The sequence below is a fragment of the Melitaea cinxia genome, chromosome 25 (assembly GCF_905220565.1).
Source record: "Melitaea cinxia chromosome 25, ilMelCinx1.1, whole genome shotgun sequence".
NCBI lineage: Eukaryota > Metazoa > Arthropoda > Insecta > Lepidoptera > Nymphalidae > Melitaea > Melitaea cinxia.
In genome coordinates, this window is record NC_059418.1 from 76,116 (window position 1) to 94,296 (window position 18,181).

General features: G+C 37.4%; 1 protein-coding gene across 1 annotated transcript in view; it reads right to left on the minus strand.

Annotated features, from left to right (window-relative positions):
- Nucleotides 1-812: 812 nt before the first annotated feature.
- The window catches only part of LOC123666165, a 38,167-nt gene continuing 20,798 nt past the window's right edge, over nucleotides 813-18,181 (minus strand). Inside the window, exons 3-4 of the mRNA XM_045600370.1 lie at nucleotides 2,509-2,679; nucleotides 813-971 (exon numbers count right to left, since the gene is read on the minus strand). Coding sequence (XP_045456326.1) covers nucleotides 898-971; nucleotides 2,509-2,679 — 245 coding nt within the window. The 3' untranslated portion in view covers nucleotides 813-897. The remainder of the gene's footprint in view (nucleotides 972-2,508; nucleotides 2,680-18,181) is intronic.

Consider the following 18,181-nt stretch of genomic DNA (forward strand, 5'->3'; position numbering starts at 1 on the left):
ATTGTATTTTTATTACGTATCTGTGTATCTATTTTTTTAATTGAAAGGTGGTGTTTGTCGTGTCCCATTTAAATTTAATTGATATCTGACAAATACTTTTTTAGTTATATCTAATAATGCGTATTTAGTTGACTATTCTTCGTGTACCCACGTTGTTTTACGGTGTGATCGAAGTCAGTTTTTTTTTCGTTCTTGAGTATAACGACGTCGTGCTTGGTAATGATTTGAATAGAATTGAAAGGTAAACTAATATTATAAACTATTATTATATGTTATAAACATACAACTATTTTGTTTTAGCGTCATTTGCAATATGTGTCTGTACAAATATATATGTCTTAGGTATATTTCATATTGAATATCTTTATCACAACAAAAAGCTTCAGTGTCGAACCATCCTAGCGACTCTAGACAGTTTTAGAACTGCAGGTCTGAAGTTAAACTATTGTAAGCAACGCACGCCGATAGTAAAACAAATATTTTATGTAGTACAAAGGCGCAACTAAGAGACCGTGGATGTTGTTAATATAATAAATGGAGTGTGTTCTTAAGCAGAAGTGAAAACTTCATTGGCCATCGCAATCAAGCGATAACGCAATAAGTCACGAGTTCACCCGATCAGCTGCGAAGAGACTGTATCTTTCTCGCTCGGGCACACTCGGCGGTCCCGAGTTCACCCGATTGAGCCTTTCACCTCAGAGCGTGACGGATCAGCCTAACTTACTATCTAGGAAAAGATGTGTGTGCGGTGCGCCAAAAGAAGTTTTCACTTAAAAAGCGTTACTTCTCTCGTTATTGAGTACTTATAAGTACCAAAGTAAAATCATCCTTGTATAGTTTTGTCGTGTTTTATGTCCCATCTCTTAACTAATCGTTAGTAGGTGCAGAGATCTTCGGTTAGTTGACGAGGAGCTTCCTCAAACAGGTCACGAGGACGACGGCCAGGAGCGAGGTCTTCAGGATGTCGGCGTCTGGAATGAAGGATTAATGATAAGATTATTGAAGTAAAACTGCTTACCGCACGCTTGATTTGGGGAGTGAGCTGGTGAATGCGTGACGAGAGCGTTACGATAAATGTAATCGGGCCAGATGAACGGAGCATGAGAGAGATTTGCGAACGCACATTTTCTTTCTCTCCTTCTCTCATAGCCTTACGTTTCGTGTATCTAATACACAATGCAGGTCTATTGTGCAGAAATTTTACTTCAGTCGTGTGGTCTAAAGCACACTCGTTTTATTTTATCTTTGAGTATTTTTCCATTTTTAGTCAGTCCCCATTGTCCCAATTAGAATGTCTGTAAGTTGACTACTATACTTTACTATTTACTATTAAAAAAAAGTATGTGTGCGTCAGTCGTTTCATTTCAACTCATATTATTTTGTAAATTTTATAATGATAGTATTTCAAAGCTAGCAGTTGGATGGTTATCCCGCCACCGGTCGGCTTTTTAAGTTCCAATGTGGTAGTGGAACTGTGTTATCCCTTAGTCGCCTCTTACGACACCCACGGGAAGAGAGGGGGTGGCTAAATTCTTTAGTACCGTAGCCACACAGTATAGAAATACACAGGCCGAAGACGGGCAGCAGCGTCTTCGGTGCGACAAAGCCAGCACTGCGGTCACCAACCCGCCTGCCCAGCGTGGTGACTATGGGCAAAACACACGAGTTCACGTTATTTTTGGCGTAAACTTGTGGAGGCCTATATCCAGCAGTGGATTGTATAGGCTGTAATGATGATAATGATAGTTTTTTCATCATAGTCAAACGAACAAAATTGTTGTTGTGGTAGAGGTGAGGACACATCAGGAGATATGTTGCTTCAAATATGGAGCAGCCCGACTGGGGTTGTACCTTGACCTCACAGAAGATCACAGCTAAATAAAACTTCTCTCAAGCAGTGTCCTTGGGGGGATTAGGGGCAGGGTAGAAAATGCGCTTTCCATGCTTCTGGTTTTGCAGGCGTCTATAAGTTACATTGTTGCCGTGTGGTGCCAGCCGAGTAGAATAGCAAGGAAGGAAAACTTCATTTGAAACCTGGAATGGCGTCTCCTTCAAGCATTCGTGGCATAGCTCTAAAATGCGAAAGACTCCTGCAGCCGAACTGGCTCCACACGTATCGACTCGTCGTTCCTGTGGGCCTAGCCAGTGAGGTCGAGAGGGTGACGCAGAGCTTAGGCAACTCTGCGTTTTCCTGAAGAGTGTACTGACCTAGGCGACCAGTGTCTTTTTTTTATGTTACTAGGTCGGCAAACAAGCGTACGGCTCACCTGACGGTAAGCGATTACCGTAGCTTATAGACGTCTGCAACACCAGAAGCATCGCAAGCGCATTACCGACTCAATCCCCAATCCCCCCAGGAGTGTCTGTCTGATACTGTCTAAATCGTCTGCAATAGACGGACTAAGGCCAATGAATGAAAGGAATAAGCTACAAGACGGCTTACCATCAGATGGACGACGCTTATTTACCGACTTAATATTATACAAAGGTAAGTAATTAAGGACATACCGCTGCACGTATGTTCCCTCTCTCGATACCCGTTCTCGGTGTCACAGAGACAGATCTTGGTGTCGGGCGGCTGCACGCGCAGGTGGGCGGGCGGCAGGCCGGTGATGTTGGGCGTCCCGCAGATGAGGCCGTCGTTGCATTCGTCGCTGTTCGAGCACACGTGGTACAGCACTGGAAATGGAATTTATTTTCTAATGATTACGCGGATTAATAAAAAAGAATTTTTTAAACTTTTTTTTTAAATTTCTTTATTATTATTTTTTTAATAATGAAACAACTTTTTCGGATTCGGTCACGTGACCATGGTTGCTGTAAAGTATCTGAAACGACGGGCATCTAGAAAACTTAATAAGCCGCGATAAAATCCGAAAAGGTTGTTTCATTGTAGTGATTTATTTATTTATTTTTTATAAGGTTCTGGTTCGTCAGAAATTTATCTATATTAGTGGTTGCCCAGTAGTCGAAAGTCGACCATAATTAATTAATTTATAATCTATCCTAAATTACATGATACATTGGAAAAAATAAACGGAAATAAATATCATAAGAAATATGTTAAGTAACATATTTATAATATAAACTCGCTTTTTTTTATCCGACTTCCAAAAAAGGAGGAGGTTCTCAATTCGACTGTCTTTTTTTTATGTATGTTACATCAGAACTTTTGACCGTGTGGTCCGATTTCGACAATTTTTTTTTTTAATCGAATGGTGGTGTGTGTCAATTGGTCCCATTTAAATTTATTTGAGATCTAACAACTACTTTTCGAGTTATATCTAATAATGCGTTTTTACTTGACGCTTTTTTTGACGACCTACGTTGTATTATACCGCATAACTTTCTACTGGATGTACCGATTTTGATAATTCTTTTTTTGTTGGAAAGAAAATATCCCTAGTTTACTACCATGATAAGGAAACCAGGATCTGATGATGTGATCCCAGAGAAATCGAGGGAAACTCTTGAAAATCGGCATAACTTTATACTGGTTGTACCGATTTTAATGATTTTTAATTTAATCAAACGCCGATGTTTATCATGTGATGACATTTTAATTTCATCGAGATCTAATTACAACTTTTTGAGTAATCTTTGATAACGCGCAGTTACTTGACTATTTTTTCGTCGATCTACGTTGTATTACTCGTCGATGTAATTGAAGTTGGCTTTTTTTCGTTTGCAAGCAAACACAATTATTGTTAAACAATTTCTTCGAGAATATCCTTTCGTGTATTTTAAAAGGATCGGACCGAACCGGCTGATAAAAAATATTTTTTTTCATACTTCGACGTTATACATCTACTGACTGTCAAACCACCATAGTTGTTTTATACCAAATAGCTCAATACCGCATAACTTTTTACTAGGTGTACCGATTGTGATGATTTTTTTATTTAATAGAAAGCTGAAGTGGCAGTGGGCTGGTCATCTGTGTCGCAGGACCGATGGCCGTTGGAGTAGACGGGTCCTAGAGTGCAGACCGCGTCTTGGCAAACGCAGTGTGGGACGTCCTCCGGCCCGTTGGACCGACGATCTACGTAAGATTGCCGGTGTAGGCTGCATGAGGATTGCGGAAGACCGGGATGTCTGGCGCGAACTAGAGGCGGCCTATGTCCAGCAGTGGACTGCGATAGGCTTGAAGTGTGTGTGTGTGTGTGTGTGTGTGTGTGATATTTGTCATGTGGTCACATTTAAATTTCATCTAGATCTGATAACAACTTTTTGAGTAATGTTTGATAACGCGTATATGTCGATGTAATTAAAGTCGATTTGTTTTCGTTTGCCAGCAAACACAATTATTCATGTGAATACATTCAGTAATAGCTTGATATTTAACACAGAAATCAGTTAAAGAAGGCTATAGCTGCCGGTAACCAGCCAGCCAGTACGCAATAAACGCGCGGTCATCGCGCGATCGATCGCTCCATAAACGTATTAGGGCCTGTCGTGACGTCACGCTCATATTACTTATAGTTCCCTCATTATCGTCACGCTGCGTCACTTATTCCGACCCTGTACTTACGTCACGAAAGGTTAACAACTCACTCCCCCTCTTTTGAGAACACTCGTAAAACTATAATGAACTTCGAAGGTCGCCGCTTTGTTTCCAAGGTCACAAATTATCGTACCAAGGAATTAAAATCAAAAATTTCTCTATTCAAGTGTTAGAAAAACTCAATATGCACTATTATAAAGTTTATTAATTAACACATCAGTACTTAACGCCACTAAGTAGTATCGAGACCGCCTTTTACGTCTGATCCGTAGTCAGTATATATTCTCTCTCCTTTTTGATCTGCCACCGCCAAAACTAAAAATTAATTCCCGTCCGTTCTATTTTTTTTTTTAAGTGTCAACTGTGTTGCCATGACAAACGAGTTATCAAAGGTTTTGTAATTAACCGAATTTACTGATATTAAAATGATAGTGTTGCTAAACCTTAAAATAAATGTTTTGATAATTGATTTATATTTTTAATACTCTAACACAAGTAGCCGTTAAGCATTTAACACGGTTTGGCCGACTTCAAAAAAAGAGATACACCTACTTATTGGGTGCACCGATTTCGATGATTCTTTTTTAATCGAAAGGTGGTGAGTGCCATGTGGTTCCATTCAAATTTTATCGAGATCGGTCAAGTAATTTTTGAGTAATCTTTGATAATGCGTATTTACTTGATTATTTTTTCGTCTACCTACGTTGTATTACTTGTCGATGTAATTGAAGTTGGTATTTTTTCGTTTGTGAGCAAATCGTATGAGCTTTATTGTCTTCACCCTATGCTAATAAAGCTATCTAATGAATAACGGTATCCAATAAATAAAAGTTCATGGTTAATATTTTTGTTCATTTCTGCAATAACGACTCCTTTCCTTCTAATCCTTTAGATGTCTATGCGCAATCTAAGTTATAGTTTATTAATGGCGAAACAAAACCTAAGAACGTGTGAACCTTTGCTTATAATGACTACCAGTAACTAATCTGTGGGATAAGTTTTATCAGTAACTGGCGATGTTTGTTAGGAAATTTAATACTGAGTAGATGAGGCTTAACTGAGGCAGGGCACAGTAGGAAACATCCTGCTCAAAATATGGAGCAGCCCGACTGGTTAAGTACCCCGACCTTACAGAAGATCACAGCTAAATAATACTACTTTCAAGCAGTGTTTTGATTCTGTTGGTGAGTAAGGTCAGATCTCCTGGGGGGAACTGAGGATAGGGTCAGCAAAGTACTTGCATTGCTTCTGGTGTTGCAGACGTCTATAAGCTACGGTAATCGCTTACCATCAGGTGAGCCGTGCGCTTGTTTGCCGACCTAGTTGTATATAAAAAAACCAAACCAACCAAACCAGCATTATGGTAACAAGGGTCTTTTAAGTTTGACACCAATGTCTTTCTATTTGTTTGTCTGTACGTCGGACGGTCGTTAGATGGATGGATTCCGTTGCGGTTTTTTTACACTAAAGCGGTTTCGAGTTTGAGGCAGTCCTCAGCTATGTTTGGTAAAATTAAATCTAGCAGTCTGAAGAGTATCAGCTTTCCAAAATGACGTAAGGCATTTACAGCTATTTATTTATTTATTTATTTATTTATTTTACACTTTATTGTACACCAAACAAATAAAATAAACAAGCAACATTAACAATTTGAAGAAAAAAAATGTACAAAAGGCGGCCTTATTGCTCTGCCAGCTTAAAATGTAATTATTATAATTTGCTTAGGAATTTATTGAAGTTATACTTCTTTCGACGTTAGGTAAAAATGATGACAGTAAATATTTACCATTCACGCACACCGTCACAAAAAACCGACATCCTTTTTTTTACCCAGAGGAACCTAACCTAACGGAAGCCTACAGCCCGGGGGAGCTGGAGGGTATGTCCGAATCACACGGACTAAAACCTCTGGGGTGTTCCTTCAACACGCCTGGGCGGAATCACGGGGACGCAGTTGCACTTTCGCGATACCGCTAGCGATTGCCTTACAAGCTCGACGCGATTCGTAACTCCCGAGACAATAAAAAAACCGCCATCCTGAAGTTAGCTTGTCAACGAAGAAGAAGTTAGTAACGTGGTAGCCAATGAAGGATAACTTCTCTCATATTTTTTAAATTTTAAATCTATCATAGTTTTACATGAATTTAGGTAAATATATCTCTCACTCTTACTCACTTCAGCCTAATACAGTCCACTGCTGGACATAGGCCTCCACAAGTTCGCGTTAAAAATGGCGTGACCTCATGTGTGTTGCCCAAAGACCACGCTGGGCAGGCGGGTTGGTGACCGCAGGGCTGGCTTTGTCACACCGAAGACGCTGCTGCCCGTCTTCGGCCTGTGTATTTCAAAGCCAGCAGTTGGATGGTTATCCCGCCATCGGTCGGCTTTTTAAGTTCCATCACATTAAGGTAAGTATACCTATTAGATACAAAAGACTGTGAAAAGGCTGTTACAAAGGACTACGATACGGTAGCACTTCACTTAAGTCAAGCAGCAGCAATTAGCAAGCGATAGCTGAGCAATCGTGCGCGACTCTCGTGTCCACTTCCTCGATTCCTAACAGTTAATAATTTCGCCGTTCGTGCGAGATCGCGCGATAATGGCGCCGCGCTCGTTTATAAGAATTTAGCTTTTATTTTTATATATTATTTTGTTTATCGTTGGTTTTTATCGATATCAAAAGAGCATGTTTTATACGAAACTGTTCCACAACACGATTGTAATGGGTTCAGAGATTAAACTATACGAAAAACGCAGATTCACTTGTATTATTATTTGTTCTTTTGAGGGTGCGAGGAACGAGGTGTGAAGAATCTCGTCCGCCATCGCAAAGACGGATGTTGTGTCTGGCGGGCTACTGCCCCCAACGGTTATTTCTTTTTTTCGAAATGATTGTTGCTCTTGGCCCTACTGGCCTTTACAACGTCACCGGTGAGAGGGGCCGGGTACTGAAGACACTGGCCGCGAAGGAAGATGTGGGCCTTTTTTGGAGGGCACGGGGGTGACGTTCGTCATAAGGGTGTCTCCAAGCGAGATCGCACCTCGGCTTAGAACGTCGTCGGGATGGAGGAGGCGCTATGCGGAGCGCTGCGGCGAGTTGTGGACGGATGCGCCTAAGCGTATCCGAGCCGTCCTAACGCGGGGGACCTCGTCACCCAACGGTTGTTGTCGGGTTTATGTATATATATTCAATCACTTTGAAAACTGATAGCGCGATGTAGCATACGTCAGTTTACTCTTATTATGTAGTTAGTATGTTGCGCGATAGATGTCGCCACATTTCTTGTTTTGTGTGAATAAATTGAAATGAAATAAATATGTGTGTGCGTACTTATGTACGCACGTAGTAAGAAGTTATACGTTGCTAACTTCTTCGTTGACTAGCTAACTTCAGGGTGTCAGTTTTTTTCGTAACGGTGTGCGCGCGCATCGTAATAATTTACACTCATAATTTATCCTTAGCGCGCCAAAAGAAGTATAACTAAACATTTTTGAATATCATAAATTAATAATATCAAATATTGACCGCTCCAGCGGGGTTCGAACCCGCGTCTCGGACTGACCGTGTCGGCGCTTTAGCCAATTAAGCTAAGGAACGATGTACCCGCTGGATCGAAATTTTTGATATGATGATTTTTATATTCGGTTTAAGCGAACCGTGGCGCCGTCTATAGTGAGCTCTTTACAGAGACCCGTAACTATTCAAAGTTTCATATTACAATGAAAATCTTTGACAAGAGACGACACCGTACTATTTTGTAATATCTACGATTTTTATTTTTGTGTTACCCACACATTAGGAATTCTAAACATTTTTGAATATCATATCAAAAATTGACCGCTCCAGCGGGGATCAAACCGTATCGTATAACTTCAAAAATGAACTTTTCCTTTAAGACTTTTATTATCAACATTACATGATTTCTCTGATAATAAGCTTGTCGCAAGATTTAGGTACTTGTATTAAGTTAGTTTGAAAATAGTAAAATTTAAAACGTTTATCTAGATCAAATTATTGTTTTCCCTTGTTTATCTATATCGGTAACTCGTACTTACATACATTGCAAGTTAAATATATTTTAATTTATAATAATTGTGTTTGCTCGCAAACGAAAAAGCCGACTTCAATTACATCTATAAGTAATACAACGTAAGTAGACGAAAAATTAGTCAAGTAAATACGCGTTATCAAGGATTACTCAGAAAGTTATAATTAAATCTCGATGAAATTTAAATGTGACCACATGATAAACATCGGCTTTCGATTAAATTAAAAATCATCAAAATCGGTACACCCAGTAAAAAGTTATGCGGATTTTCGAGTTTCCCTCGATTTCTCTCGAATTCCATCATCAGATCGTCGTTCCTTTATCACGATACTACACTTTGGATATCTCCTTTCCAACAAAAAAAAAAAAAGAATTATCAAAATCGGTTCATAAACGACGAAGTTATCCCCGAACATACATAATCGGTAAAAGTCGGTTAAAAATATACATGCATTTCAAAGTATTTGAACAAAAATACCGTAACCTAATGAACCCTAATGGCTAATAAGAAAAGAAATGTTAATATCACTAACGACTTAACCCAAGGAAATGATTACATCGTATACTATAATTGTGACCCCCTGCCCCCTGCGGTGGGGGTGGAGGGGGGGTCGCCTGGCCTTTACCGTTTATTTATAAGGTACAAGTTTAACTGCCGCAATTAATTACAACAGCGCCACGGCTCTGTGGGGTCACATAATGACTTGTTCTTAGGTACTAAACTATATATGCTATAATTATTAATATTTTGTCTGTCTGTATATAATGTACCTAGAAGAAAAAACATTTCTACAAAACACGGATTATACTATCAATCATCTATATACATATCTATACATATAATAAAATGGTGGGAAAGTCAAAACTGTACATTTATTTATTATTTAAAGAATACTTGGGGTGTGATCTACAATCGATACCGAAGTGAAAAATATAGTTTTTAGAATTTTTGTCTGTTTGTCAGTATGTATGTCCGGGATAAACTCAAAAAGTACTGCATGGATTTGCTTCAAATTTGGCACGAATATTATTAAGAAGTCGGGTCAACATATAGGCTTCATATTATCACGCTATCACCTACGGGGAACGAGCAGTGAACCTTTATGTCCTCAACGCATTCTGTAACAACGCGTAATCTAACGACGCATATTTGAATGTTGTTGTTATTATGTTAACAACCATGCTATATAAGCTAGCTTCACACTATAAATATCACGCAATATAAGTAACTTAGGCCGATAAACATAATTAAATGAATATAAGTAGTATCAATACAATTTTAAACCAGCGCCATGTAATTTTTTTTTAGCCACATATATTCATTATTTTCTCCATCTGCTTCAGTCACAACTTATAACTTAATAATTCAGCAGAATCGCCATAAAGTCATTTATTCAAAGCAGGCTAAAAATAAGCACTTTTTGAAGGTCAATTTTACAAAAGACAATCTCCCACTGTTACTGCACTTTCTATAGATATGAAATATAAAGAAGAAACGGGTAAATGAATGTTATTATATTTTAAAAGGTATAATCGTAGGTATTTTTGGTGCTGTATAGCGTTCACGCAGACGACGTCGCGGGCAGCAGCTAGTACCTAAATAAACCGAAATAAATTACTATTTTTTATTTACTTGTTTTTTTTTTAACCGACATCCAGAAAGGAGGTTCTCAATTTGATTGTATTTTTTTCTACGTATGTTACGTCAGAACTTTTGACTGTATGGACCGATTTCGATGATTCTTTTAAGTCGAAAGGTGGTGCGTGTCACGTGGTCTCATAATTGAGATCTGACAAGTACTTTTTGAGTTCTAATAATGCGTATTTACTTGACTATTTTATTTGTCAACCTACGTTGTATTATACCTCATAGCTTTTTACTGGGTGTACCGATTTTGATGATTTTTGTTTCGATCGAAAGCGAGTGCTTGTCTTGTAGTCTCATCTAAATTAGATTGATATCTAATAGGGGATTTTTGATGAAAATTACTATCTTTGATAACGCGCATTTACTTGTTTAATTTTTCGTCTACCTACGTTGTATACCTAGTCTACATAATATTGAAGTTGGTTTTTTTCCGTATGCAAGCAGACACATTTATATTTTTATATTATATGGGAAGCCATCACAAGTTTAACTTTAAATTTTTTTTTATAAAAAATTAAAAGTATAATACCAAAGTTATGTATTTAATCCGCCAACCCGCATTCGAACAGCGTGGTGGATTAAACTCTGACCCTTCTCCTACATGGGGAAAGAGGCCTATGCCCAGTAGTGAGATATTATAGGCTGAAGCGATATCACACTCGTATGAAACTTATTACGATTCTTTAACCCTTTCACGCACATAAGGTTTAGAGAAATTAAACGAAATTGTTTACTAGTCATAACGGTTTATTAAGAGCTAATTAAACATAAAACAATGAAAAAAATAATAGTTTATTATTTTTCATGTGTTTTTCAGGCTGGGACATATGTGTCCCAATGTGCGTCAACGGTTGCAAAATGTACCAATTTCACACACGTTTTTCATATCGTTATTTCGCAAAAAAAAAATCACTAATATAGTAAAAATTAACGTTTTTATTATATCAACTGAAAATTATAATCTAAAAGAAAAAAATGTTAGTGGTATTCTGCAAAACAATTTCTTTTAGAAGTAAAATATAAATGTACATTACACGTTGAACATGTATTGTTTGTTCGATTCTCAACATGAAATTTGGCACATCGGACACATTTCTGCCTTATATTTGCCTTTACCATAAAGTGAGAAGGCTATTCCCGTTTTGGAGTATGACTTATCCACTTATTTGTGGTTACTGAAGATGGAAAACTTCTCCGACGAGACGAAAAATCAGCAATTACGGAACGACTTACATCTTGGCGACGTTCTAGGCATGAAAGCAGTGTACCTTTAATTTTCTTTATATAAATATAATATATAAACATGATATCCCATTACGTAGTTCATTCCAAGATAAACCTTGGCCTCAACACTAGAGAGAGTACAAGACCTTCCATTTTGCAATGTGTATTGTTCCAATTTAGGTACAATAATGTCGTCTATTAATTGATCGAAATTTGTAACAGCATTGAAAATATTTATAGGAGAGAAATTTGAACTAGTAAGACTATCCAAAATATTAACTTCGCCATATTTGTAGCCTTCTTGATCATGAAATTGATGCGGTATGTAGGAGTTTTTTCTCCAGTTGAACGAGGGTAAAGTTTCTGTGCTTTTTCGTGGAATTTCTTGTTACAATTGTCTATATTCTTTATTCTGTATAATTTCGCTAACACCCGGAGGACTGCCTGGTTCAATGTCAACGTTGGAAAGACCTTCATCAATGTATTGCGCCAGAAATTGTTGATCTTCTTCGTCCAAAAGAAGTCCATCCTCGTCGCCGCTATTATCAGCTACTAAATATTCCAAAATCTCACTGCCTGTTAACGAAAACTCCTTTGTCCTTCGCGTAGACATGTTTTTGAACTACTGAATCAAAATTTACATTGACTTACAAGAATAATGACTTAAATATAGTAAATTTAGAGGGTAGTCAAACATATGACAAAAGGCACCGTTGACGCACACTGGGACACCCGTGTCCCTTTTCAATTTTTCGTAAAAAAAACCATATTTACTAATGAAAACATTAGAAAAACAGATGAAACTTGCAAAATACTAACCAAAGAATAGAATTATTAAAAAAATAGCAACACAAAACTGAAGAAATATCATAAAAATTAAAATCTAAAACACAACTTCAGCCGACGAAAAACTCACAAATTCGCGCCTATTTATTTCTTTTCTAATCCGTCTTGTTCAGTGATCTCAGCTAAAATATCGTTAAACGTACTTTTAAATTTATAAATACAAACTTTTAAATTGATTTAAACTAATACGTATCGCAGGAAACTGAAAAAACGTACGGGGACAAATGTGTCCCATATGCGTTAAAGGGTTAAATCGGCTTTTAATCGGGCTGAAGCGTATAATCATTGCTTGTATTACACATTGCAATGACACAAAACAAGTTGTCGCCATTTTCGACGCGAACTTGTGGAGGCCTATGTCCAGCAGTGGACTGCGATAGGCTGAAATGAGTAAGTGAGTGAGTGATACATTGCAATTATAGGCTAAGTCAACACATGTTTGGAAATATGCATTATAAAGAAGAGAAAGAAAAAAAATAGACCTCTTTGATAAGAGAAAACAGTAATCTTTTTATTCTATAGAGAATGAAAATTAAAATATAAGCTAGCGTTGAATAAAAATGAACAAAATCCTGTGTGACCTGTACAAAATATGGAGCAGCGCGACTGGGGTAGTACCTCGACCTTACAGAATATCACAGCTAAATAATACTGCTTTCAAACAGTGTTGTGTTCCTGTTGGTGAGTAAGGTGACCAGAGCTCCTGGGGAATGGGGGATAGGGACGGCAACGCGCTTGCGATGCTTCTGGTGTTGCAGACGTCTATAGGCTACGGTAATCGCTTACCATCAGATGAGCCGTACGCTTGTTTGCCGACCTAGTTGTATAGAATAAAAAACTAAGATAATGTTTTTTATTTGGGTTATTAGCTTTTTCATATTGTATTCTAATATTTACACGAATTTCAATCATGAAACGACAAAATGAAATATTCATTCATTCATTTTGTACAGAAACAACTGTTTCGCATATTATTTATTAATTTATTACTAAGGCGGGCTTAATGGTAAAAGCGTTCTCTACCAGCCAACTATAGGCCGTATTATCGTAGGTTATTATGTTTTTTACATTCCCGAAGTTTCGGATACTTTACAGCAACCATGGTTACGGGAGGACTGCGGTATTATTAGGTAGTATTAGATGTCCTAACGCTACAAAGTTATTTGAAACAGCCCTATGTTACATCAATATTTTAATTACCCCTTTCTACGCAGAAAGTTATCTGAGTGCTTAATCTGTGGCATGCCATGCTTGGACTTTGATTTAATTATTTTAATAACTAGCGACCCACCCCGGCTTCGCACGGGTGCTATGCTGATACTAAATATACTAAAGAATGTCTTTATTTGTAGTGTGAAGCTAGCTTATAGCATGGTCATTAACATAATAACAACAACATTCAAATATGCGTCGTTAGATTACACGTTGTTATAGAATGCGTTGAGGAAATAAAGGTTCACTGCTCGTTCCCCGTAGGTGATAGCGTGATAATATGTAGCCTATATGTTGACCCGACTTCTTAATAATATTCGTGCCAAATTTGAAGTAAATCCATGCAGTACTTTTTGAGTTTATCCCGGACGTACATACATACAAACAGACAAACAGAGAAAAATTTTAAAAACTATATTTTTGGCTTCGGTATCGATTGTAGATCACACCCCGAGTATTCCTTAAAAAAATATTCAATGTACAGTTTTGACTTTCCTACCATTTTATTATATGTATGGATAGGATCCTAAGTCGGTGGTAATGGAAAGCCATCTATCTCTCAACTCTATTGAAATATGGGTGTTTTTTAATATAAATAGCCTCACGGATCATCCTTGGTTGAAATCGGTATTCTTTTGCGATGACCTGTGATTAATTTCGAGCTTTGTCAAGACTAGGTACGTTCCCGATTGCGGACTTTGTGTTGCGACGGTGTTTTAATAATAATTGTGTTTGCTGGCAAACGAAAAAAACCGACCAATTACATCGACAAGTAATACAACGTAAGTAGATAAAATAATTGTGTTTTCTCGCAAACGAAAAAAAAACCGACTTCAATTACATCGACAAGTAATACAACGTAGATCGACGAAAAAATTGTCAAGCAACTACGCGTTATCTAAGATTACTCAAAAAGTAGTTATCAGATCTCGATAAAATTTATATGTGACCACACGATAAACAGCAGCTTTCGATTAAATTAAAAAATATCAAAATCGGTACACGCAGTAAAAAGTTATTACGGATTTTCGAGAGTTTCCCTCGATTTATCTGGGATCCCATCATCAGATCCTGGTTTCCTTATCACGATACCAAACTAGGGATATCCCCTTTCCAACAAAAAAAGAATTATTAAAATCGGTACATCCAGTAGAAAGTTATGCGGTATAATACAACGTAGGTCGATGAAAAAAGCGTCAAGTAAAAACGCATTATTAGATATAACTCGAAAAGTAGTTGTTAGATCTCAAATAAATTTAAATGGGACCAATTGGCACACACCACCTTTCGATTAAAACAAAATTTGTCGAAATCGGTCTACCCGGTCAAAAGTTCTGATGTAACATACATAAAAAAAAAAAAAAAAAAAATACAGTCGAATTGAGAACCTCCTCCTTTTTTGGAAGTCGGTTAAAAAATTAACAAACGCACTAGTCGTCACTGCGATTTTTGAACGCTCCCATCGATTTCTCTGAGATGCCATCATCAGATCGTGGTGTCCTTATCATGGTGCCATTTTTGGATCCTTTCCAATAATAATTGTGTTTGCTCGCAAACGAAAAAAAAACCGACTTCAATTACATCGAAGAGTAATACAACGTAGATCGACGAAAAAATAGTAATACTTTGTTCGTATTCCATATAACGCGACATTATAAAATTGTAGAATTATATAATGTTCTACTGTTATTTCTAACATTTTGTTAGCGATTGTAGGCAGAAATTTCATAAAAGGCCCGTCGTCGATTCGCGCGAAGCGCTGATATCGCTTATTACGGCGGGTTTTTTAGTTGAAGCGGATTTAAATTGAATTACGGCTTATGTCTTTTTTATTAAAAATATGTAATGTTCATGTTTTCACACAGCTCCGATGCACGACTGGAGTTTACCCCTTCATATCAACTGTCTAAATAGGCACAAAAAAGGCTTACTAGTCTAAGAAATATATTAATACTATATCAAATTGTAAATAAATGAATCTAATAACGCCATCTAGCGGAACCGAATTGCGTTATTAGAAAACGTCTGAACGCCATCTCTTATAAGGTCATTCGTTCAGTAGATTTTACTGTTCACATTTTTTCATTCCGGGGCCTTAAATGAAAATCAATTCTTAAGGAGAAAACTCCAAAAACAGTCAAGTAAATACGCCATATCAATTATAGCTCAAAAAGTTCGAGTCAAATCTCAATTATATTTAAATGGGACCACATGACAAGCACCACCTATCGACTAAAAAAAGAATCATCGATATCGGTCCACCCAGTAAAATAGTAATGAGGTTAATATAACGTTGGTCGACGTAAAATAGCCAAGTAAATACCCAATATTAGCGATAACTTAAAAATTAAAAGCTCAAATATATTTATAACGAATAAACTGCTACTCTCTACTCTAGTGGAATATTGTAATTTGATCGATAGTGAACGAAGTAATTTCATTAAATTTTGATAGATGGCGTTGTGGCAAAGTATTGAACATGACCACAGTCGTCTTAGCGTTCCTGCACACGATGCCGTCACCGCGCCGTCGCCGCGCCGACGCCGCGCAATTACACTGTAGATACGAGTCGCGCGAAGCCCGCCACCGCGTCGCCGCCGCGCCGCCACCGCGCGCGTTCCCCTAACTCCTTGTTTGTTTGATTCATTCCATTACCGGCCGCGTACGAACGTGCACGCCGCGAGATCGCACGTGACGCAAACATGTCTTATATAATGAAAAAAAAGAAATTTGTGCTTGCCTACTATATGTATAGAAAATGGCAAAAAGAACGTCGAGTTAGAAAGTTGTGGGTTCATCCTATGCTGTCGGCACGGGAGCAATTTGGTGAATTTCATACACTTTACGAAGATCTCCGAAAAGACGAGGCCAAATTTTGTGATTATTTTCGAATGAATTACAAGACATTTGATAAATTATTAGATTTATTTAAGAATAAACTGCAACACACAAATACAAATATGCGAGCAAGTATATCTGCTAAGGAGAGATTGGTTGTTACATTGAGGTAAATAAAATAAATATAATATATATTTAATTATTCTGATGTAATGTAGAAAAATCAAAATCAATCAAGCTTGAAGTAGATGGACTTGGAATGCTTTGTAATGAATCGTTTTCAATGCTATAATTCGAAGCCTGTGATTGAACTCTCGTACTGGGTCCAGCATTAGTATTGTAACCGTAGTGTGCCGGGGTGTCCATTGCGCCTGCTGTGCGTGAATGATGTGGAGCGCTATAACTATTTTTATATTGGATATTTCTTATAATATTCAATACTTGGTACTGGAATTCAACAATATCTTCGTCTTTGAAGCGTTCCACGGTAGGAGCTATACCTTTAAAAAAAGACATCATTCTACTATCGTCATCTTTTTCTAACGTTTCCATAAACTTAATCATTTTCTTATCTACAGGATTTAATTCTTCGTTTTTCTTTCTTTTGTTGACATTAGTAACTTCAGATTTGTTTTCTTCCGGCATGTTTGATCCAGATTGGGTTGGCTGTGGGGTAATTTTTTTCAAAAATTGTAAATTATCATAATATTGATATTTATGTACTGGTTTTGCACCTGATCCAGATTTCGATTCACGTATCTTTTTGTCGCATTTCATCCACGCATCCCTTATATTCTTCCATTTCTGAGATATTAGTTTACCTGAAATAATTAATATTAATAATCCATTTTATTATTGTAATGTTTTTTTCGATTGCAGGTATTTAGCAACCGGAACTTCATTAGCCGATCTTGAATATCGTTTTAGAATGGGAAAATCAACTTTAAGCGTAATCATACGAGAAGTGTGTTCTCTAATATGGTCTGAACTTTACCCAAAATATATGAAAATGCCATGTATAAACGATTGGCTAGAAATAGCAAATAAATTTGAAGTGTCTGCTAATTTCCCTCATTGTGTCGGTGCTGTAGATGGAAAGCACATCAGAGTAATAAAACCAAATAAAAGTGGATCGATGTTTTTGAACTACAAACATTACTTCTCGATTCTATTAATGGCAGTCGCCGATAGTGACTACAACTTTATTTATATCAGTGTCGGTGCTTATGGAAAGGATTGTGATTCAGGTGTTTTTAAAGACACAGCTTTCTGGCACAACATGATTAACAATACTTTGAACTTGCCAGGACCTACTTCCTTACCTAATACCAACATTGCCTTGCCATATGTATTCGTAGGTGATGAAGCATTTGCATTACATCAGAATTTACTGCGCCCATATAATAGTCAAATGCTTGATGCAGAAAAATCCGTTTTTAATTATCGGTTAACAAGAGCGAGACGATATGTAGAATGCACCTTTGGGATACTGGCCAATAAGTGGCGAATTTTTCATCGACCTTTAAATGTGTCATTGGATTTGGCTGTTGATGTTGTGAAAGCTTGTTGTTTACTGCAAAATTTTATACACAAAGAGGAGGGCGTAAAAGGGGTCCAAGAATCTCTAAGCGGGTGTGAATTAGAGGAGTTTTTGCCATTTGATTCAACAGAAATGGTTCCTACAACAGCTAATGAAATACGTGACAAATATAAGGAGTATTTTAATTCTGAATATGGCAGTGTACCATGGCAAAATAATTATTGTTAATATGTATGCGAAACATGTTTCTATCTAGCGGGAATACTCAAGCTACTACTAGTAGTGATGGGACTCGAGTGACTTTTTTTCACTCAAGTCAC